This window comes from Rhipicephalus sanguineus, chromosome 8 (genome assembly GCF_013339695.2).
Source record: "Rhipicephalus sanguineus isolate Rsan-2018 chromosome 8, BIME_Rsan_1.4, whole genome shotgun sequence".
Lineage (NCBI taxonomy): Eukaryota > Metazoa > Arthropoda > Arachnida > Ixodida > Ixodidae > Rhipicephalus > Rhipicephalus sanguineus.
In genome coordinates, this window is record NC_051183.1 from 34,515,516 (window position 1) to 34,540,209 (window position 24,694).

The 24,694-nt window shown below is 44.1% G+C and overlaps 2 protein-coding genes across 2 annotated transcripts; both read right to left on the minus strand.

The window, feature by feature from the left end:
• Positions 1–1,773: 1,773 nt before the first annotated feature.
• LOC119401699 (CB1 cannabinoid receptor-interacting protein 1) lies at positions 1,774–15,070 on the minus strand. Its single transcript, XM_049418822.1, has 4 exons — positions 14,769–15,070; positions 13,431–13,528; positions 12,371–12,515; positions 1,774–9,118 (listed from the first exon to the last, which is right to left on the minus strand). Exons 1-4 carry the CDS (start codon positions 14,850–14,852, stop codon positions 8,954–8,956), a joined length of 492 nt encoding a protein of 163 aa, XP_049274779.1. The 5' UTR covers positions 14,853–15,070; the 3' UTR covers positions 1,774–8,953.
• Positions 15,071–17,233: 2,163 nt separating this feature from the next.
• On the minus strand, positions 17,234–23,187 carry LOC119403142 (uncharacterized). The gene is made up of 4 exons (XM_037670089.1): positions 22,679–23,187; positions 20,924–21,064; positions 19,356–19,437; positions 17,234–17,395 (listed from the first exon to the last, which is right to left on the minus strand). The coding sequence occupies exons 1-4, from the start codon at positions 23,185–23,187 to the stop codon at positions 17,234–17,236; spliced, it is 894 nt and encodes a 297-aa protein (XP_037526017.1).
• Between the last annotated feature and the right edge of the window lie 1,507 nt (positions 23,188–24,694).

Sequence of the window (24,694 nt, forward strand, 5' to 3'; positions counted from 1 at the left end):
CATGCATAAAGTATGGTTGAACCCCCCCCCCCCCCCGAAAAAAATTTCTGGCTACGCCCCTGCTGCCAATGGACTCCTGTAAGGAGGAGCCCACCCAGCCATGGCCCCCATTCGGGGAGCCTCCACCTCTTGAAACCCACTCGAAATAAAGTCTTACTACTACTACTATATCTTCGTCCTCTTCGTCATCGCCTTCTTCCTTTTCTGCTTCGCTACCAGAAGACGTGCGCCGATTTGTCCGGCGAACGATGCGGTAACTTCATGGGCGAGAGAACGAGTGAGAGAGAGAAAGAAAGAGGGAGAAAGAGAAAGAAATAAAGAGAAAGAGAGAAATTCTTGGCGAAAAAAAAAATTCGCCGATGCGAGATTCAATAGCAAAAAAAGGAAGAAACAGAGAAAAGGATAGAAGGCGAGAGACCGACTACAAAGAGAGAGAGAGAGAGAATAGAAAAACAAAAACGTAGAAAGAAAGACAAAGGGAAAAAAAGAGAGGAAAAGACAGAAGCAACATCCACACAAAAGATAGAAAAAATATTACCGACGATTACGATATTGCCTGATGCGAATTCTGCGCGCAGCTTCATGTATGTTGGGGCAAAGCCAACTGTGCCTGAAGTTTTGGCTACCCGCAGTTGCAGCAATGTAACATTCGTTACATATTGCCGCAGCGACTGCTAGCGCTGGAGTGTTACGCACACCACTCTGTGCATTGCAGGCGTCGCGAACCAAGCGAAACGCCGACAGCCCCGTTACGACAAGCGAAGCCAGCCGCTTGTGTTCGTCCTGTACTAGCGCTTGCGTTCGTCCTGCACTTCTTAGTCCTCGTTTGTTCACGCTTTATGCTACAAGCCAGCCGCAGTGCACGTGCCAGCCCTGCATGCGCACGAGCTCCGACCGAGGGGCCAGCGCGCGTGACGGAGGAAGAAAGCGAGGTTAGAGGCCAGTGGCTCGTGATATCGGCAGACTCCGCATTCGGTCTCTTTCGTCTTCGTTCGCTCTATCGGTTACGCCGCCGACGCCAACGGCGACGCCGCTCAACGCGGGAACGGGCGCCGAATAGCTGCGCTCTAAAAGAGAGAAAACATAGCCACGTATAGTACAGCTAGTACAGCAAGTATAGTTTGCCCTGTAGCGTAGAAAAACTATTATCGTCATGAACCTGCACGCGTTCTCTTCGTTTTCTTCAACTTCGTCTTCTTCCTCTTCGCTCACAGAACACGTGCGCCGATCTGTCCACGATGATTTGTCCGCCGGATGGGAGAACGAGCAGAGACAGAGAGAGAGAGAGAGAGGTAGGTAGAAAGAAAGAAAAGAAACAGATAAAACGATTGAAGGCGAGAGAGCGACTACACAGAGGGGGAGAGAAAAAAAAGAAATTGAAATAAAGGGATAAATAGAGAGAAAGAAAGGGAGAATAGAAAGAAACAGACACAAAAAAGACGGGAAAAATGGAAAGAGAGAGGTGAGAGGGTAAAAGCCTAGCCAAGCCAAGATCAGCCAGCTGCCCACCGGCTCTGCTGTGACACAGCCTTGTGCGACGTTAGTGCAAGCTGCGATAATTTTTTCCCTTCCTTCACGTGTATTCAAGGCAAGTGAGTAGGATCGCTGGAGAGAAAATGTTTTGTGTGGCTTTAAATAAAGCCCGTGGCGCACTTGCAGACTGCCAATTTAAGCTAATCAAAAAGCCCACCTCGCTGCGCCATGACAGATTGGACGGAAAGGTCCTCCTTCATGCAAAACAACAACAGAAATGACGCAACAAGACCCGTGGTTTGTAAAGATCCTTTATTAATATTCAATTCTAAAACTTGATACAAATTTCCGACATTGTTATTGCATAGTCAACAGCAACAGTATATCTGTTCTTATTTTTTTTTCTTGGACAGAATTCGCAAACTACCAACAGTGTTTACTCTTTCCCTAACTTGGGGACATTTAGAGCCGATGACGCATCAAAACTGCCCCATAATTAATGACCCGAAAAGTCTTCTCGACATTCAAAATCAGTGAGTATACCACAGTGATGAAATGGTGTTAACCAAAATGGTCTACGTATTCTTGGATGTCATATCAAAGCTCGTGGAGAACTTTTGGCACAATAAAAAATGAGGAAGTAAAATTTTTGAAAATAAGTGTCATAGTAACATTATATTGCACAATCAAAACACACTTGTTGATGTAGTAAGCCTAGTGTATGAAGCACCAGATCTTCGTATGCGAAGCAAGCTCGCCATAGGTCAATGGGAGAATGCCCACAAATTGAACGTTCGTATGAAAAATCAACGTAAAAATGCTTGAACGATACAACAGATACAAAGCATGTGGACATGAGCTACAACTTTGTTCAATTGCAAGGACGAAGTTTGCTGATACAGTCGAGCACTGAAAATTGAAACCAGTTTTTAGGCAACCTGGAAAGAATTCATAACCTGTCGTAGCATGATCAGATAATATGAGCTGTTGAACTTATCATGGGTGGTACTTGTAATTCATGAATGTACAAATAGTCATAGAAAACATGAACTATGACAGGAGACCTAAAGCACAAAATTGCCATTGCACTGGAACACCAAACATACTTACTATAACGCACGAAACATGCATAACAATATTTCTGAATGTTTCACAAATACAGGGGTACTGCAAGTTGGGCAAACAGTGAAACAGATGAGCACATGGCAATTGTGACAGATAAGCACAATATGATACAGAAGCATTACTGGGGAAACTAGCATTAAAATAAGTTGAATGGTCAGGCTGGAGCTACGGTAACTGCTTTCCAAACATGCATATTATGCCATTATTCACATACAGTACCTATAAATGGTGCCCAAAAAGGAAACACGAAAATGGCATTAATTCAACATATAGGACCTCGAACATTGATGATGTAGATCACGACTCAAAGCAGTTAACAGCATACCACTGCATAACTAATTAGTCAAACAGCACGAAACAGGATGAAGACAATGAGAAAAGGATATGTATTGCCACACTAATTTTAACTTAATTTGGAGACAACTCAGTGAGCATTTCTTGTTTGTCATCTCTTACACTGCTCAAATGTCAAGGTGTTTAAAAAGATAGCGCGAATTATAACGCCTGCTGAATCGCCCTCAGAGACAGCACCTTGGGTAAGCATACCAATATTGGCTACTGCATCGCTAACAGCCCCAGTACGTCTGGTTCTTTCATCAATCCGTAACTTCGTGTGTACTCCGGTTTTGTGGAGAGGTGACCACAGTCACTGATCGTCACTAACATGCTATAGTTATTAGAAAATCTATTGAATTCCGCACAGGCAAAACTGGGCGTAACATGAAAATCATCATCCTCGTGTCCAGCTGCAAATCTGGATTACAATGACAATAACACATAGGAGTTGTACTTTGCACTAACACAACACTTGAACAACAGCATCAGTAACAAACCGATGTACTCCTATACACAAGAGATCTTAGTGGGCAGGAAATTTCTGAGCTGCGTTGTAGACCAGCTCGTAACACATACCTTAAAATACAGACACAAGTGAACCACTCATAAAAAGTTGCCACAAGTTAGATTTAGTGCCCACTTATAGATACGCATTGTCGCACTACAGCAGCATCCTGTAGAGCGTGTACATGGCATATCAATCACTATACTGCTCCTTCAAAAGTGTGACACTTTGCTAACGAACAAGATGTACAAAACGTACAAGGACGATGACCGTTACATGTCACTACATGTCAATATGGCTGACTCAATCACAACGTCAACACCTACCTATCACAGATAACATCGACACTTCTTCACGTGTTCAAAAAAAGAGCTAAGCTCACAGACTTGATGTTCGCTGCAAATGTATTATCAAGACAGCCAACTTCACCAAAAACATAAACTCTTCTGACACAAGAATACATTAAACTATATGTCTACCCTCAAGTGTACCCAGCATTTAAGGTTTATGCACAAATGAACATCAAGCACTTGCTTCATGTTTAATTGTGAACATCTTACAACTTGGTTGACATTCACAACTGAACATCCAGCATGTAAAAAGCACTGCTTTTTAAACGCATTCTGCTGCCAAATTATGTTGCATTGAATGAATTTTCACCTGATGACATGCACATAAAAAGCAGCAAAATGGATCACTTGAAAACTTAATTGAACATTCGAGTCCGTCATTTTGTACCAAGTCTAGTACGTCCAGTACTCCTACAGGTATGGCTCACATGTCATATATTAAATTGCTGAAATGTGTGATGCCAGTGCGTTTCACAATTTCCAATTTTATATTTTGAAACCATGCCTGAAAGCAAACAACTGAACTTTTGGCAGCTTTACTCACTCAATACTGACAGGATATGAAAAGCATAAGCAAAAAGATACCTATCGTTTATCATTGAAAATATCCACATTACAAAAATCAATAATAAAGCAATTGGATGGAAAAACAGCGTGCAAAGTGAGAAAAACTGTACATGGTCCTAGTTCTGTCCTTTCTCTTCAGTGTTGGTCATTAGACATTTTTTCTATCATGAACCTGTAGTAAACTAATGCTCGAATGTTTATGTAGTAATAAAGCGAAATGTTACCGACTGAAATATCACCTATGTATATATATATATATATATATATATATATATATATATATATATTATATATATATAAACCTTTCGCTCCTTTACTCATTACCTATATACATGGGAAAACTGGATTAATGATCTGGGGTCACCCTCAAGTCGCTAATTAGGCAAGGATGCAAGAAAATTATACAATCATGCATCTGCTCATGCCTATTACACATCCTTTGAAACAAAGAAAAAGGAATTAATAATTGAATTCTTTAGAAATTTATGTAGTGGTGACAAGTGTGTAAACGAAAAATGGCTACAGGAATGTATAAGAAGGTAGATGCCAACTTTTCGGTGATGACATGAGTACCACTTTCCCTCAGTACCCTTGCAAAATGAAGTGACACTAAAGTGCACCATAATTACCTAACATTATGTGTGTACGCATGAGTACTGAGCCAACTATATTATGTCCAGTGCTTTCACAGCTGCCTGTCTCGAGTATTTAGGTAATCAATCAGGCAGTGGGCACAGTCAATGTGTCTCACCTAATCTAATGATGCAAGGCTTCTTCACAAAGGCTCCTGGAATGTCACAAGCTAGCACAGTTGGCCTAAAAAAGTCAAGTCGAAAGTTTCAACTATCTGACGGACAGCCTATTAGTTAGCAATCAGTATTCTCACCTCCAACCATTTAAAACTACTGACTTTGTATAACAATAGTAAAAAACGTTTTTGTTGGCTGTGCTTACTAGAAGATAGCACCATATGTATAGCTGTGTTTTCTGCAAAAGTTTCCGTCTTCTTAAGAATCGTTTATCAATGTGCATGTAAGATATTATGCATCGTACAGTGTGCAGCAATCATTATTGCATGATCATGAAAGTGTGACCGTTTCAATTTTGAATAACAATTATATGCATCAGGTATCATTCAAGATGTTAATGTCAGTTGATGAAATGTGTGGCAATTGCACTAATGAGCTCTCGCACATCAACATGTCACTGACAGAGCTGGAATCATTGCCACACCACTGTACGTCTGACACAACGTGCTATTATCTACACAACATAGTATGCGGCTGCTGAAAGGCAGCATGAAGAGCTAAGCTTGCGTTGATTTTAGCACTTCACATGAGCATGAAACATGATATGTTAAGAATTACCTTCATCTTGTGCTGCACTGCACGATTCAGACAACTCACAAGCGATGATGAAAGCCCCATGAATAAAAATTCCTTGGCAAGTTCAGAATTTTGTGCACCGAATATTAGCACCAGGAAGTGAACCGTCATTCGGATGAGCATGTCATAAGCAATTTGGCAATAAGCCATAGCTAGCAATCAAGTTTTTATGCTACAAAAAAAACAGGACATCTCGATACTATTTCGCAGATCGATTTCTGCTGCTAATGCAGCTCACAAACAGTTATAAGTGGTTAAACAAGTCACAATACAGCTCACAGAGTCACACAAACACATTAGGGCAAGCCAAGACAATGATGACCAAGTAATGTAAAATATGGAGTGACATTCACAAATCACACAATAAATAGCATCGCACAAGCAACGAGTACAAAGTTATCATAAGAGCTAGCTGAAGACTCGCTCTTAACCATGAGAGTTAAAACGTGTGTGATTTCTATGAACTATCAGGAACCTGCCTTATCAATTACCTGCCAACTAACTGCACTTAGTAGTGGAGCTAACATAGTGTTACGATTTAATAAAGCTAAAGCTTGGCACATACCAGCTCACAAAGCGCTCAGTTTTGCAAAATCTGCTGGTTCATAGACGTCTGCAGCTGGGACAAACATTTCAACACAAACTGGCAAGCACTTTAACATAATGTTACCTTATACAAAAGCACTATGGCACAACATAAAAATTAAAATTCCGAAGGAACCACTATACAACAAAAGTTCTGGCATTTTGCGACAGGAAATACGTTGAATATAACATGAATGTAGCATACATACGTGCTGAATATGACCCTAAAAGTTTGCTTGTGTGTGTAACAAGACTTCTATATAGGCAGTAAAATAAAACTTAATGTTCACATCATCGGCAAGAATATGACAAATCATTTCTCTTGGCAAAAATAGAGAAGCCACCATTCCCCATCATTGCAAAAGCCTTAGTAGGGGTTCAAAGTGGGTGAGTATTTTAAGATTGTACCTAACTTTGTGATCGAAACTGCTGCAACAGTTTCCCAGACAGCAAGATTCATTATCCCATTAGCAAGCTAGTAATCCTGAAAAATTTTGACAGCAGAGCGAAAATGCTCGAAGGAGAAAATTCCATGACTAAGGCATGACAAGATACCGTCATAAAACACACCTAATGTGTGACGTGACATCGTCACGAGCACTTCTTCGGCACGACGAAATACCATCACCAACTTCTAGGCCATAATATGACGGTACCATCTGGTGATTCCAACTTCTAGGCCATAATATGACGGTACCATCTGGTGATTCAAAAGACAACTGCCACATCGCCCTGTTCAAATCACCGCTCACGTTTTTATGAAAGTGGGGCAGCTTTACTAAGTAGTGTCATTTCTTGATTGGCGACCACCCTTATCAGTTTATTGGCCCAATTACTTCCAAATGTTACGTGAGTGTGCTTTCTTTGTCATATGTTTTGAACATCAACAGAAAATTAACACTTCCATTCCAACAGTAGTTAGCAATCTAAGCTGCCACTCTGCTTCTTTTTCACGTAACGATTTTCATTCTCCATGCTATGATGAACACCTATCGAGGGTTTTTTCTTTCAAAGCATTTTGCTCTGTAATGATCTTCACACACAACTTAGCTGCAGATAGTTGCAGTCGATAAAGGACTAAACCAGCATGCAGTGACAAGTGAGATTACATGCACGCTTTGCCTTAAACTAAAGTGGGCAGCACGAATTTCAGAGTAACCTGTGACACAAATTATGAACAAAAATTGGCAGCAGCTATGACAGTTTCAAAGAAAAAAAATTGCAGCAAGCACTTTCTCATTGTGCTTGCAGCCATCAAGACGCTTGTATAAAGTAGCGACCCCTGGCAAGTTGGCGAAAGTGAGGAACTAAAATTCATCATCGCTGATGACACGCTCACTTGCTCTAAACAGCAAGGCGCTGCAGATGAGTGTAGGGAAAGTGATGTTATTCAAGGCACTCACTGGTTAACTACTGTGACCGTTTTTGTCTCAACAGGTAGAAAAATGTGAACCTCAACGTCTGAGTTCGTCAACTTTTGGTAAGGCATCACCAGCATGATAGAGTTACTTGACTAGATATTTCATGGCAATGTTCACTACGCACCCCAACAGCTTGAGATGGGAGACCTAACAGATCTCATAAATGTCCAGTTGATCTTTCTAAGCAGGATATATTAATATATATATAATTATACTAATGTATCATACGTATGCAAGGTAATGAAGATGATATGATAAGGTACTCAGTGCAATCAATATCAACAGAAATGTTGTCCGAGACACCGTCAAAAATAAAACCATAAAAGAAAGGTCCTCCCTCTTACTGCTTCATAGCTACCACATATCTTATGTGGCATTTAAAACTGCTTCAACAGCCAAATTAATTAACCAAGATTAGCAACTACAACTCGGAACTCACAAAGTACAAGTGGTTAGTAAGGGTGAATCGCTACAGATGCCAACTCGTTTACTATCTCAAATGACATCATCTGTCAAAAGCAACTTGATCGACATACATATTGAAGATGGGACCGCACATAACATCAAGTAATATAAAGACAAACAGCCACTTCCCACAAGTTGGCTTCAAAACACACGAAAAAGTGCACAAACACGACCTCCCGGAGCTTACGTATCACACCAATAGTGATCTACACACCAAACACCTCCAGCACAAACGACAGAGCACTGATTAAATCACCACAGTCGCGTGTCATCGAAGTGAAACAATGAAGTTAAAGGTGCGAAAAAGGCGGGACGAGCGCACTGATATGACTTTTTGCCTGAAGCTGTAGACACGATACATCCACCATCTAAACATGCCAGCCTCAGGTCCCACCTACATTTGTATAGCAGTGATGATAAAGCTCTTTGGACAGGCTGGAGGTGTTCAGTGACCTTGATTAGCTAAGGCCAATCGTCTCAGGCGCATTCAGCCCAGATCGTGCTCAAAAGCTCTCAAAAAGGCCAGGACCCACTGCTACGACACTGCTGCCAAGATGATGACACAACTGGCTGCAATGCCAGGTAATGAGTAAATGGCAGGCCCGCGTGTCTGATAGGCCACCAGCTGCCCATAGCTTCTGCAGCAATCGGGCGTTGCCACAGGCCATAGCTGTTGTACGAGTCCAACGACAGCTCAACCGTCAAGTACGCTTCCAGGCTTCTGCAGGTGTCTGCGGACCATTACCGAAAGCTTTGCTTGTTGACCACCAGGCTTCCCGACGAGCGACTCACTTCGCAATCGAGGTCAATCTGGTGCAGGGCGTTGCCCCAGGTGGCATGTTCCTTGTCCTTTTCCTTGTAGAACTTAACTTGCAAGTTAACCAGGAGCTCACCAACATCAAGAATCTGGAAGCAAGATAAAAAAAAAATTAGGAGCCCCTCCCCTATTAGGAAAATGGGGCTAAGTGAAGCTTGGCGTGTGCTTGCCTGACGTTCTATTTTTCTTTTTTTTTTCTTTCTACTGCGTTGCACAATGCTCTGTCCTAACATTCTTTTTCCTGAAAATCGGGAATCGGACCTTCACCCACATGCTTAGCAGCGCAACGCTTCTGTTGGTACAGGCAATAACAACGGCCATGCGTGAAACAATGAAAATGCAACACTGGAAGGCAACAAAGAAATGTGGCCACGCAAAATTACAAGTGACCTGGATAAAAGATCAGATTTCTATATCAGAAACAGATGATCGCCGATGAGCCTACAATCGAGAGAGCGTCGGTTATTGGACAACGGCGCATACAAACATTCATGTGACCCGTGCACCTTTGAGGGCCTATTTGTGTGTGCATTTCTTCGGCTCACTCGCCACGCCGGGTCTTTTTGTGAATTATGCCACTGCCACCGAAACCTAACTTACAGATGCTCCGCTTAAAATAAAGTTGTAAGTTGTCAGGTTCAGCCAGTGTACGAGAAAAGGCAGCACATACGAGACCTTTTAAAAGCTTGTTGATTTGCACCTGAAAAGGAACTTTCTTGTGACAAAAAGTCTCGGACGATCACCCTGCCTTGTCACTTCCTTGCCACTTCAGAAGGTCACATGTCAATGTGTAAATAGCTAAACAACTATGCCTAGAGCGTGAGACAACTAGATTCAGTCATGAAAATTCAGTCAGCATGAAGGACAAACTCAAGATACCAGCAAACACACATGCCAGTGCTGAAGCAAAGCATAAAACCCAAAAACCGAAGTGCACAGACTGTTCCGAACTAAAAAGGTAAGTTTAATGTAAGTCTATAACAGGCTAGTTGATAGGGAATCAACATAAATAAAGTTGGACATGCAATTACACAGATACAAGTGATGGAAAACCAAGAATACAGGTGCTTTTTCTGATTTTTTTTGTTAATCTGCTTCCATTAAAATAGCACCCAATTAGATTATTCTGGACATACTAATGGCAAAAAGAAGTTATAAAGTGACAGAATAGAGCAGCTGATTGAATGTTTCTAGGTATTTCTTGATGCACATTAAAAGAATGACGTCAGCCTATGTGGCCCAGTAGTGCACACATTCTGCTGCTGAACGTAATGTCACATGCTAAAGGAAGGCAATTAAATTCTGCAGTCTTACAAGGCAAAACCAGGACATGATTATGGGGAGCACTGCGCCAGAAGACTCCGAATTAATTCTGACAACTTGGAGTCCACTAACGTGCTCCTTAATCTGAGTATAGGGGTGTTTTTACATTGTGTCCCCGTCGAAATGCAGCCCCCAGGGTTGGGAATCAAACCCACGCCCTCATGAGTGGCAACGCAATGCCATACCAACAAAGCCTTCGCGGCAAGTGTTGTGTGTTCCAATTCCCGGCCACATTAAGCACACTTCCATGCATTCAGTGCCCATAAAATGCAAGTACTCTCGTGTACTGAAGTTCATGTCACGTTATACGATACCAGGTGGCTTGAAATTAATTCACAGACCTATACTAAGGAATCTCGGATAGCTCCAGTCCCATAGGTGTGTGCACAGGAGGGGCGGGGGGGGGCAGCCCCCCTAATCATCGAAGGGGGGGCACCAAGTCTGCCCGGTACATTTACTCAGATGAATTGCTTAAAGTCCAGGGTTATGGCAATGCAGATTTTGACAATAATGTCAGCCAAGGGCTCTTCACGTTGCACACCAAGAACTACTTACTTCCTGCCTTTATCCCATTTGGTCTTTGTGAGAAATCATGTCTTTACTTTATTTTTATCTCTGCATCCATTTGGAAGCTTAATTCCTTTCAGGCTCAACCAAATGGTAGGGGGGGGGGGGCTGCAGTAGAACTTTACCCCACCTAATGGAGAGCCATGATGCATATGAGTATGTCCAGCACTGCACTGAAGCATTAATCTCATAATTCTATCAACCAGAATAGCACACAGTTCATCAAACAGAAAAGCTTGCAAGCTAAAAAAAACCTGTTTGTCAAACGCATCACCAAGAGATGTTAGAACAATGAGACCCACAGCCAGGTGAAAGAGACGCAGCTGCACAGAACTCTTCCCGCAACTGCTGCGGGCTGTCAAGCAAGCCCCATTCGGATAGCAGCTGCTGTGCCGCAGCTGCAACCTGTTTCGTGCACCTTGGCTTCTGCGTATCAGATCGTCGGGCCCCGACGCACTACTATGCTAACATTTTTTTTTTTTTCACGTTTCACCATCGTACGATGCAGTTGTGTTCGTGACCTCCTCCTCAGCTTAATTTGCACTTAATTCATCTCTCCCTGCCTGATCTGAATGCAAAGTCGATTTCTTCACAATACAAAACACCACCTGCTGTTCAATATTCCTATTAGCATTGACATTTGCATGGTTTACCCTTTGTCAAAGGGCATTAGACACTCATTCATAAGCATGCTTCACAAGAAGTTAAATGGTAGCTGGCACTCGCAGTGTACAGTAAACAAAGATGAAGCAATTCTGGTCAAACAATTTTGAAATCAGGTTATTTAGGTTAAAAGACACACCGCCACCACTGAAGTCGAGATTTTTTTTTACTATTCTTGCGACATGTGCATTAAATACAAAAGCTTCTTTCCTTATTAGGCACTACATGGTTCTCATAAATGTCACTGAGAACTAAACAACACCATTTATGGCTGTGTTTACAGCACATGTGCAAAAATTGGGCTCGTTAACACAATTTGGCATGTGTGGAAAACAGTACTCAATGTCCAATTTCGATTTCCTGTTCAACTTTGCCTTCCTAAATGTGTTTTGTTGCAAAGCATATTAATTGGAAACAATTCCCTCCTTCTTCAGTGTTTTCTCTTCAACTCTCTTCATTTCAAGGTGCCAGAAATATTAGGGGCTGGGGGGGCAATCAGGCATTTAAGATGCACTTGAATTGTTACAAAGTAAGTGAAAGGGATGATTGACAACCACCAGTTTGTAGAAAGAAGCCACAGGGAAATCCATAACGAATTTCTTAGACCAGGAAAGCTTCTGGTTGAAGAAAAATTCGTCCAGGTCCCGGGATAGAACCCAGTACTAACACCTTTCCAGTGCAGTTGCACTACCAATTGAGCTATGCAGCAAATTAGCAATTGGCAGCACGAGGGCAAATTAGTCAACAACTATAAGCGCATGGGCACAGAATGTGGACACAATGCGTACCTGCAACGCAAGAGGGATTTTATCCCGCTTGCCATGCTTGGTGACACCCACGCCAAGGCTTGACCATGTGATGCAATAGGTTGAGGAGGCATGGTCCCGCGACTTCTCCTTGGGAGAGTATCGTGATCCCATCAGTGAGATGCTCCTGAGAAACACAAATAAAAAGTTAGATGTTCCTATACATGTAGCCGTCCTCAAGTGACAAGTGGCACAGTCCTTATTGAAGGTTTGAAAGCAAGTTCACATATTAAATTTGCAGTGAAGAGAAATATGGACACAACAGCCGAACAAAGCATTGAACGATGCACTTAACATGCAATTTGCTGGTTGTTGCACCCCCAACACAAATGAGCGCTATTCCTATAGTGTTGCAAGTGTCTGTGCTTTCTTTTTCTTTGAAAAGATGTGTGGACTAATGTTCAAGCATGAACAACCTATATCAAAATGCAAAGTCAAATATTTATTCACTTACTCTGCACCGGCCTTCTGTAGAAGCTGTATTTGTAATACTAAAGATTTAGCTTCTGCCTAAACAAACTGTCCTTCACAGAAAATCACATTACAAGACTTGGCTTACAGTAACAACACTGGCAGCACTTTGTGATGTCCAACCACTATATATTACCACTATGATGTCCAACCACTATGTATTTGTCCAACCACTATGCATTAGAAACAATCAGATGAAAGCATATTCATTGAGTAGATATCACAATCATTATTGATCAGTGTTATCATTCGTTAGTTAACACCACATTGCATGTCCCTAGCAATTCTTTTGACACACATTTCTCTGAATTCAATTATTCATTTAAATTATACTAATTTGCTCTCCTTTAAAGCTGAAGAGACACTAGCCTGAGACATGATCAAAGGATACAGAAGTACACAGTTATGAATGAAATTGACATTCAAAACTAATTCAGACAATACGACACCCAACACAAAAGTCTCAACAGGAGCTACACACGAAAGCTATGCAATGCATAAGAAACATGGAACATCTCTAAAAACGTGTAACTACGACACATGCACATAAAGAGACGAATATGTCACTCACTCTAACGTTTGTGCTGGCCTGAAGCACAATGTTAACGTATAGGACGTTTCGACGTTCAGTTTTATTGTGCTCTCAGATCCAAACCGGGTTCCGTCCACCTGAAACAGAGGCATGATGATGGCACCTGATAAATTGTCTTTTTCGTGTAATGCTAACAAAAAAACCTTACATTGTTCTCAAGTGATCGTAAAAACGTTTGAAACAGTGTGCTACGCAAGCTGGTAAGGTTAGGTTCAGTGAAATAACAGCTCGAGGCGAACAATCAACTCAGATGGTCTAAATTCACATTCTTCGCCTCATATTGTATTTTCATAAATGTTACATTTAGCTTGCTGCAAAATCAGCCTTATTCCTGGTAACGAACGGTTAATCAGATGCTAGCCAGCAAGCAAAAAATTGCACTCCTGCCAGTTGCAAATAACTGAACGGCTAGATTTGATTCAACTGATGCAGTTATTTTAAGTGATAACATTTCGATCATTCAATTGTATATATCGGTTTGCACGACTGAAATAAGTTTAAATTAAACTCAATAGCGGAAGAATTAGTAAAGCGCCCAGGATCTTGATGAGCCCCCTCTTTAAGCTTTCTCAAATACCTCATTTTAACATGGCTTGCACGAAAATTACTCAATGAAGAAAATAAATGACCACGTACAGAAGCGCGCATCATGGATACGTGCAAAACCGCACGTATCCAATGATGCGCCTTCCGGAGTTGCACGTGTGCGCACGCGTTTGGTGTCACGTAGCACTGAGCTCAAATGATCACATCAAAAAAGGTTTAAAATTTCATATTTCCCCCAACACCGACTCTCAATCAAGCGCCTAAATTATCTATAGAACATTATGATCACATCTATAGAGTATCACGTGCGGTCTTCGTTTTGTTCCACTAGCCGCAGCGCCGTTTTTACTCATTTCTTTTTGATTCTATAACGCTAGTTTCAGCAAAACGAACGACTCGCACCTGACGCGGCTGGCGCTCGAGATCAACAATACGCCGCACCGCAATCGATAACAAGCTTCGAAAAACGTAGGCGTTAGCGCGCCACCGATAACGATTATTGTTATATTTGGCCCCTGACCTCCCCTTTGGCCGGCAATCGCGTTATGAAACTGCGGAATAAAACGCCGATTCTTGAAGAGTACGAATGTGTTTTCGAATACGGATTGAACCGCCTGATCGTTTCTATTAACAACGTGTGTTAGCGGCAGCGCGCGCTCGCATTGTGCTTTCGGTTTTGATCATGAGGTGCGCGGTCGCACCTTCGGACACTGACTCCGCGCTAGCAGCCGATCGTAGCTTGCGATACATCACGTCTTTGGGTGGGCTCACCTTGTAATGAACGTCACCGTTGTTGTTTCCTTCGCGTTGCATGGTTAAAACCACCTTGAAGCTGCGACTCGAATCGTCTCCCATGGCTCTCAGTGCGCAGCGAAAACAGAAAGAGTTGAGTATCCTGCGGGTGGGTCACAGCACAACGTCCGTACTATCTTGCGTACGCGCCACCTGCATGCTTTGCCGCAGCTCGATATCTGTCTTGTTGCTCTTTACCTCCTTTCTCGTTGCGCAACTGATAGATTGTCCGAGTAAAAACTTATTTGTAGCGTGCCGCCATCTGGCGGTAGTTACGGTAACTAAACACTTGCTTGGTGGCGGCAATTTCAAAGTTTTGAAATCGATTGAACAGCGCGGTCTGTTCCAACATGAATATCACGAAGCATTGAGTAATCAAACTCTAGCTGTTAATTACACGATGTATGGGGAACATAGCCAGGGTCGCAAAGGAGGGGGGAGGAGGGTGTATTAGGGTGTATAAGTCGCACTAAGTATGTTACTCATGGGCGTCCCGAGGGGGACGCAAGGGGCGGGCGGCTGCCCCAACCTCCCTGGAATTTCGGATAAAATTTTTTCTATGCAGTAGCAATAAGCTACACGGCTTGATTAGCGCACTCTCTTCATATCCGCGTCAAAAGACCTTCAGGATTGCCAAACAACTTTTTCACGTTACACACAATAACCAATCTTGCAAGTGATGTCACGGCAGCAGGCCCGTGGCCAGGCCCGAAATTTTGGTGAAGTAGGTGTTTTTTACAAAAAATAAATAATGAAAATAGGTGTTTTTCTCAAATAGTCAAGGTTTTCAGCAAATGCCACCCCCCGCCGAAAAAAATTCCTGGCTACGGGCCTGCATAAGAAAGGCTGGCTGTTCTGAATTCTCCCCCCCCCCCCCCACTCCTGCGGATGCACCCCCCTGCAAAAAGTTCCAAGTTGATACTCCACTCCATTCTCCAGAAATTTCAGTGCACTGCAGGATGGCTAGCATTAACGTTGCGTGACAGCGCGTTCGTTTGCGCTGAATGGTATTTGCAACTACCGATTTTGAATAGCGCAGACGTAAGTGAAAAGAAAACGAGAGTTAATACAGAACGCCAAGTTCCTTACAATTTTTATTCGTGCAAACAGCAACTATAAAGTGCAGCTTCCAAAGTCATCGCGTTGCATGGAACTTTATCACCTTTATAGGGAAAAAAATCTCTTCCTGCAGTTAGAATCATTGATGGACCATGCTCTTAATGCACCGCGCACATGAGCCGAACACATGTGAAGTACCCGATATATTTAGGCCTATTTATAGCCGTCCTCTCTGCGGGTCAGGGCAACCGTCTTCAACCTGAATAAATATAGTGGCGCTATCGAGACACTGGCGTAAACAGTTTCCAAAGTCGTCCGACCCAAATACGAGAGACGGTCAAAACATGTTTTCGGGTAGACAGTATATATTTTCGATGGCAGCTCATCGAAGTAAGCCGATTGGTTCTTTCTGTTTGCTCGGACTTCGAACTTCTTTTGTTATTATTGGGGAGTTTCCGAATAGGGGCCCCAAACGCCTTGGGTCCTGAAAGATATAGCGTCGAAGCCACTACGCATGCGCGAGACCCAATTAACAGCGTTTGGGTTTTGCGTTGGGGACGTTATTTCTCGAATTTAACGGGAGCCCCAAAACCCACCCCAAAAGCTTTGCGGCAAACAAACATGACGGCACTCACTGAAGCGACGGGTCTTGGCCAAGACTAGTGACCTAGAATAGGGGGAATGTCCAAAGCGCCGCAGACCCTATTCGAAAACTCTTGGCTCCTGATTGACCCAAAGCGAGCACACGCAAAGGGCTACTTTTGGGGCCCCCTTTCGAAAACTCCCCATTGACACAATTCTGTTTGTCCACATTATTTCAATCTTGAATACAAGTCTCGAAACTCAAAAGAATGTGTTTTTTAGCGCACTATGACAGCATTTTGACAGCTTTCGCGTGACGTCACAGCGGTAGCTTTTTTAACAGCACACCCACTGCCACGGAAACCTGCTTCAATGGCGTAAAGACATGACCGGAGCCATAGGCGTGCGTAGGGCATTCCATTAGGGAGGGGGGGGGGGGGGTGAAGCAGAACCTCCCGCCTCTTCCCCCCCCCCTCCCGCTGAGGCCCTCACAATCACAGCGCCCCCCCCCCCCCCCCCGTCCCCACGCGCACGCTTATGACCGGAACGCTATTGGCCCTTGCGCCAGAATAAAGAATCAAGACTGCAACAGTCCATAAAGGGGGTAACAGCATAAAGCTTACTTCACGCTACTGAAATATCGGAAACAAGGCAGGTTTTCAAAGAAATATGGAGGCTTGAAGCGATGAGAAATTGCCGAACAAGGATCGAATATGTTATACTGGAGCCAATGTTCCGACAAGGGGGTTTGCCTCCTATACAAGTTGTCGAAACTTTGGCTCCAGCAGCATTCCCTGTTTGAACTACGGGCGGTGCACGTGTCTTGTCAGGCTGTTGTCGATGTCGTTGGAACGACGCTTCCAGTCGTCGAGACGTCTGGGTGAAGAACGCAGCGACAGCACAGCAGGGCGGAGTTGAGGAACCAGCACGTCGCCGCAAGCCAGATGGCCAGCTGCAAAGAGAAACTTTGCGCATTAATTTGCGGAGTTATATAAGGAACAACGGGGAGATGTGCCTAGTAGAAACTGGTGAATCTTAAAGGGCCCCTAAACCACTCCAACAGGGGCGTAGCCAAGGGGGAGGGGGGGATTCAAACCTCCCCCCCCTTGAAATTTTTCAATTTTGCTTGGGTATATATACACGCACACATACAAACACACGCACGAACATATATAATGTATAGTTAAAGCCCCCCCCCCCCCGAAAAAAATTTCTGGCTACGCCCCTGCACCCCAAGTTCAAAGACGAGGGAGTGGTTTCTTTGTCGCTTTCACTACCCTTCCTACAGGAGCTATCTCCTCCTCGCCACCTATTTCTTCATAAAACAGGTGGAAAAAGTCAGCACTAAGCGTTGAGCCTGTCAGGATTTCACGCTTTTCGGGTATATACGCTGTTATCTCCGCTTGCGCAGTCGAAAACGCACAAAACGAAGTGAAACCAGTTGATCGCGTAGGATAGTCATGCGAGACAAGGCAGAACGGGCGTGCGACTGCATATGGCAAATCAGGGTAGGAAACAATTCACAACTGATAAACGAGAGCGTATTTCCTCATAATCTCGCGCGAACATATTGCTGGCGTCACGAATTGTGCCGAAAAGACGGGAGACGCCACGGGAGATTCACATGCCCGTTCTTTGTATTTTCATATAGGGGCCCGTTAAGGCCTTATAGGCTTTTGGGCTAGTTGGTTATTTGCTATAAATGACGTCAAAGCACTGGAGAGAAAGGACGCGAGAGACGACAAGACATGCGTGAATTATCAACATACTTAAAAAAAAAAAAGATTCAGTTGATAAAAATTCAGTTGATTCAGATGCCCTGTCGTCCGTGACGCCACGTCTTTCAATCGCTATGGCGTCATTTATGGCGAATCATGCCTAACTGCGTAAGCTTTTCTTTATTTCTTTTTTTTTTGTGAAGTGAAAGCTGAAATAACCTACAAGATAACGTATCTAGCGCTCACTGCGAACAGGCTGAAAGTAGTCTGGATATGATATTTCCGTGAAATTAAGTTACCGTGATAAATGAAAAAAAAAGAAGATAACTGCGACAACTAAATGCGCCCTTGTTCAATTAGTAGCATGCACTCAGAGAGAATGGGAATACTTGTTGGACGTATAGTCCTTCCTTGACCACTTATGGAGGACCGCGTTCATGCTCTCATTCACTCCGATTTTTTCAACCTGTACGTGCATTTATTTCCGTTTCCATCCCACCTTACTATAATCCTTAGTAGAGGTCCTATTAACGATATATGATCATGTTGATTTTCACGGTCACTGAAACCGCCATGTTGGAGTACCACCATGCTGGGGCGCGAAATTTGTGATGTAACGTTAACGTTGTCTGAACATATCACATGGAGGTTATTTCGTTACTCACGCCCGGAAGACAATAACGTTCCTGGTGCGTCGTTATCACAATGAAACATGTTAAACGTGATAATGCTACCTTGAAATTATTAAGGCGGCCACGTTGGAGTACCAAGAAGTTAGGGAGCTGCGTCTATGACGTCATGTGCAAGCTATCTACACAGCCGATCGATGGAATTATGTATATGGTGCACTTTCTTTAATAGGGCGGGCTCTGTCCTACAACTGAGAATATAATGGTGAGATTTAGAAACAGCAGGGGAATAACCTTTTCCGTTAAAGAAAGAAAAGATGCTGCGTACCATTCACAGAAACGACGATCATTTTTTAATTTGTGCGCGAACAGTCCCCACGTGGGAGTGGCCCGCGGTGTTACTCTAAGGGGTGGCACTTCTCCGGATCTTTAAATAAAGTTCTCTGTACCGTACCGTACCATATTCGCAATTCATGGATGGTGGAGAGGCCACGGGCAGCTGATATGTTTTAAGGGCACCGGATATCAAGGGAAAGGACAGAAAATAAAATAATGTGCATATAGGAGCATGCGCTTACTTCGGCTCGGGTGAAGAGCGTGTGGAAGTTGGCCATCCTGATGACATCCGGCTTCCAGGGCAGTTCCTGAGCATCGCTGCAGCTGCACCGTACAACAACACGTTCTTCAGAGTGTGGCACGAACTGCTTTCGTTCCACTTGCAAGTTGAGGAAGTTAAATGCCATCTTTGTAAGTGCATACATAACTTCAATATTTAACCCGCAGTACGCTTACACAACCGAGATTCGATCATTTTTCTTGCCACAGCATCTCGTAAACGACTGGCCCCATGCAGTGTCCGATCGTGGGTGTAATCTGCAGCCAAGCTCTTTTTTTTTTTTGTGCTTATATCCGATAAGGCACGTTGCCGGGCTAGTTGGTTGGGATTCATATTTCGTATGGCGTAGCGCACGACAGGGACAGAGAAGAGGGACGCACACACACAGCGCTAACTTGCAACTAATGGTTTTATTTGCGATCACACATGCCTTTTATAAAATAACAGTGAATCGATAAAACCGAGAGAACAACATGTAAAGATACAGCACAACGCCTTCACGTGCCATCACTAATCACAACAATCTGCACCCGCCAACGTCAAAGCGAAGATTCCAACAGATCTGACAGGGCCAAAGAAGGCACACTCGCACATTTTTCTTTCCTTTTGTCGATTTCGTAGGCTTCAATTATTTCCCGCGTGGTTCTACCGCGGGCCCTATCGAGAATACGGGTATTTGGAAACATTGGAGCGCAACCACACCTCTGACAGTGAATTCCCAAATGACCATATACAGCTTTTTCTACATTGTACTGGTGTTCCCTAAGTCTTTGGTTCACACACCTTCCAGTCTGGCCTATGTATACGCGTTCACATGTCAAAGGGATACAATACACAACTTCTCGACTGCAATTGACAAGCTTTTCCCGGTGCTTCATCACACAATCCGGCTTCCCGCTACTCTGTGCATACTCTCTGTGTGTGCGTCCCTCTTCTCTGTCCCTGTCGTGGTGCGCTACGCCATACGAATTATGAGTGCTGATATTATCGAGCTCCCTCCCTACCTTTCCTTTATTTTCATCCCTAATACCCCTTCCTCCTGCAGAGGGCCGCAAACCGAACACACGCGCCTCTATAATTAACCTGCATGTCTTTCCTTTTTTCCTTCTCTCCCACCTTCCTCCATAAAGACGACCCAAATTTAATAACTTACTTTCAGATTGGTGAAGTCGCAGCATCTTATTGTCCTGGGAGCAGCGGCGCGTGATTTTAGAAATATTTATTCCCTGTTTTTAGGCTAATGAATTATTCTGTTGAGTGAGCTAAAATACAGTTCCGAAACAGTACTTCGCCATTCTAAATTAACTTAGGTCGCTCTTGACTGTCCCTTCCAAGTCTCAATCAACGTCGTCATCCCAGCAGGCAGTCCAGGAGTCGAATTCACAAAACTTCTCTTTCGTAAGTGCGTTCTCCCATCGGTCAGCCGGCTGCGCTAATAATATGTCCCACATCCCGACTGGCTGAAACATTCTCTTACGAAAATATTTATCGTAAGATGTTCTTGTGAATACGGGCCCAGGAAGCTCTCACCTGACCAGAGTGTGCCGCTCCAGCGAGTTGCAGAATCCGGCCTGGCCGACCGTCAACAAGATGGCGCAGGTGAGCACGAGCAAAGAGAAGATGCAGGTGATGAACAGTGCCGGCGGGACCATCTTCCACGGGCTGCTCCTCCTGAAAGAAGGGGAAAGTGTGTGTTGTACATAGACGTGCGCAGAGTTCGCCATTAGGGGCGGGGGGGGGGGGGGGGGCAAGTTTTACCACAGCGAATCCCCCCACTCCCTTTGTTAATCGAGTCTGAAAGAAAACAAGCTCTTCAATGGATGCAAAAATCAAAATGAAGCGATGACGCACTTCTCACAAAGGCCTGCCATTGGTCCGTGGCTTTCCGCAGTAAAGGTTGGAAGTATAAACAGTTCCTTGAATGCAACATCCGGGGCCTTTAGTCGCCATTATCGTCAAAAAACATGCGTATAAAACCATAACCATGCGCATTAAAAATTGACGTCAAAGGTCCGACTGAGTAAATGTGTGGGGCAGAATTGGCGCCCCCCTTTAGATGATTAGGGGGGGGGGGGTCTCGTGCGCGCGCATATGGTGTTGTCCAAGTGGCCGTTCAAGAAGAAGAAAAAAACATGATCGACTCTTTTTGGGAGGATAAGTGTACGTGCGCCCTGTACACTCAGCTCATCTTGATCAAGATGATCAAGGGAAATCTCGAGATTTCCCTTACACTGTTCTAAACTCAACATCCTTTAAGATAGGTTGTGTTCGGTGCATGCATTGTGCAGGATGATGATCATGATCTGAATATTACGTTCGAAACGAGGCAGTGGTATACATGCACCAAGCTTGTGTTCCCGTGCACTGGCAAACTTGGAAATATCGTTACACTTTAGTCTACGGTTGTCCACTCTAGGAAAAAGACGATTACCTTAGCTGCTTCTTATTTTTTTTTTTTTTTGAGTCCAAGAAAGAGTTTACGTCTATCTTAGAGAGAATTATATATATATGGCAATTGGTCAGGACTCACAAAAAAAAAATAACAAGTAATTTTTATTTTTAGAGTGTAGAGAGCTGCTTCATTGTGCGTTATTTTATTCCTATATGCGCCAGAACCCCAGCAGTGTTTTGCTGGTATTCAACATCAGTTAACATCAGTTTACGCCTCGATCAAGCATACTGCTTCCACGTTTTTTGTTGGATGGATACTTTGATATTCGAAAGTTTCTATACCATTTCCACACCATATATTTACAAGCGGAAATTCACGATGGTTGGAAGGATGCTATGAGCGTCCCTTTTATAACGGGGCGGTGACGTATGCCACCAGGCTCGACAAAAAAATGAACACTATTTTTGGTTGGCCTAATACCTTGTCTACTTCCATTAATTCGATCTTAGCATAGAAAAAAAAGCATAAATTCACAGCCCAGTTTTCTGCCCCTTACGCCAGAATGACCTTATTTTCGATAAACGGGAACAACGTCGCCTATAGAACGAAGCATGCGGTACCACGGGCGTCACACACTGGAAGGGGGTGGGGGGTTACTTAGTAGTGGCTTAGCATCTTTAGCTTTACCGTTCATTACTTCTAATATTCTCCTTGAATTACCTTGAAAGCGAACATTAGTCATTGCTCAAATTATTCGAGTAGATACGGTAGGCTTTACGGAGCGGGCATAAAACAAACTCGTGCGCTTTCTGTTTGCCCCTCCTGATGCTAACAGGTCTTCAACAATACTAATAACATCGCATACGCTATAGAATAAAGACATTTGTACTTACACCACAGACATGTTTTCCATCTTGCGGGAGAAGGAACAGAATATCCACAGCCACAGAAACGCGTAGATAAATGAAGACACCGTCGTGAAGAGGCAAAAGTCGCACGTCCGCTTGCCACCCCAGGAACTGGTCGCGTGATCAAACGAGTAGAACCGCACGCGACCCGACGCACCGGCGTTGCCGGCGACGTCTTCATCGCGGACCACGCTGACGTTGGCGAAGAGCGGACAGTACAGCTCGAAGTTCTTGAGCACCATTCCGAAGGCTAGGATACCCGCAAGAGAACACAGGAAAGCGCCCATGAAAAGACCGATGTGGACCCTCTGCCACTGGTGCAGACGCTTCTTTGTCAGGTCGTGTCGAGTCGAGTCGTCTTTCGGGTCGCCTTCGAAGTCGCGTCTGGGTGACGCTTGATCAGCCGCAGTCTTGGTAGTTCGCGACACCTGCTGTGGTCTGTTGTCGGAATCGTGTGTTTGACACGGTTGTCGATTGTACTTCTTCCTTCCCATGGTATCCCGCAACCTGTCGACGTCGTGTTACATTTATGGTGACTGTCCGACCGCTGCAAATGAAGGTAAAGCGCGTATGCGCAGTGAGGAGTCGTTACGACCTGTCGGCATCCGTCTTCGAAAAATTGCTTCAGTTGCACCTTGTCAGACTCGTCGCAACAAAGTTCTTGTTCTACGTTCACCAGAACAAGTGCTGCGAAGACTTGTCAACGACCGCGGTTATCTCTTCTCTGATGTACGTACACCAGGAATTCGGCTCGTGTCAGTTTTTAGACAAATTTTCATTGTAAATACATAAACTCAGCATAGATCCAGCCATGACCTCATGTTCTGATAGTTCATCAACAATTTAACTTTCTGCTATTTGCAGTTCCTTACACCGGGTGCTCACGGTACACTTCATCTTCATGTATACGAAAAGCTTCATAAAATTGCATTTCCTTATTGTGGACAACAGTCTTCAGTACCTTTCACACTGTCCCTCATGTATACTTATTATAAACGTCACAAACGCGTCTATTTCTTGTCTTGCACAAAAGCCTTCTCCATCTTCAGCACTCCAGCTTAGACTCGAGACACAGTAATACGTATAACAGACGTCATAAACACGTCTTTCTTAATCAGGACACCAGTCTTCTATAGCTTTCCTTTCTCGTCCTGCAAAACAGCCTTCTCCACCTTCAGCAGTACAGCTTAGACTCGAGACACAGCAATACGTATAACAGATGTCATAAACAGGTCTTTCCTCATCCTGGACAACAGTCTTGCTTTCCCACTCCACCCTAGACTCGACACTCAGTCAGCTCGAAGTACACACGCCTGTACATACGCAACAAACACTGGATCGTCGTCACGCAGTTCTCTTCTACGCTGGGTCTGGCCGCTTTTCATTCCAAGACCAAGTTGCTTGCGTCGTCACGTGACAGGTTCAGGCACCAAAACACGAGTTGAAATCCCGACGACGACAACGTCAGCTGTCGTGTCCAAGACAAACAAATAGAGCTAGAGACCCAGCTCCAATACTGACAGCGCGTCTTGAGCGTGTGAGAGGGTGCCGACCTTGCACTCTTCCGGCGCTAGGCACGTCGCCTCGGTCATTATTGAGCAGCCGAACCCGCTGACGATCGCCTTGTTCTCATATTGAACAGCCTCGCACGCTCGTTACCTGCTCCAAGTGCGTGCCGAACAGAATAGGAACGTACCATATGTTCGAACGTCCGTTGCAGTGGCCTGCTCATTGGGGAGTGCCTCGAGCAACTGCTTGTCTTAAAGACTTGTATAGGGCAGCTGCTTGCTTAGCCGTCACTGCACGCAACGCACCTTGCAAGAGGTTTTCCTAATCGCGCAGCTTTTCACATAACGAGCTTCCTCTTTTCTGCACGCGCCGTTGAATCGTGCTGGGCTTTCTTCCGTTGCAATCATTGCTCGCTTCCTCCGAACTGCACACGAGCGAGAATTCGCGCTTGCGACCCTACGAAACCCTCTATTTCGTACATTGCTCGCCGTC

Coding starts and splice junctions, on each gene's coding strand:
- LOC119401699 (XM_049418822.1), bottom strand. CDS start 14,852: ATGGGAGACGATTCGAGTCGCAGCTTCAAGGTGGTTTTAACCATGCAA. Junction 13,529..14,768: donor ACGGTGACGTTCATTACAAG/GTGAGCCCACCC, acceptor CCTCTGTTTCAG/GTGGACGGAACCCGGTTTGG. Junction 9,119..12,370: donor AAATCCCTCTTGCGTTGCAG/GTACGCATTGTG, acceptor TCTTGCTTCCAG/ATTCTTGATGTTGGTGAGCT.
- LOC119403142 (XM_037670089.1), bottom strand. CDS start 23,187: ATGGGAAGGAAGAAGTACAATCGACAACCGTGTCAAACACACGATTCC. Junction 21,065..22,678: donor ATGGAAAACATGTCTGTGGT/GTAAGTACAAAT, acceptor CCCTTCTTTCAG/GAGGAGCAGCCCGTGGAAGA. Junction 19,438..20,923: donor GAGCGGCACACTCTGGTCAG/GTGAGAGCTTCC, acceptor TGTACGGTGCAG/CTGCAGCGATGCTCAGGAAC.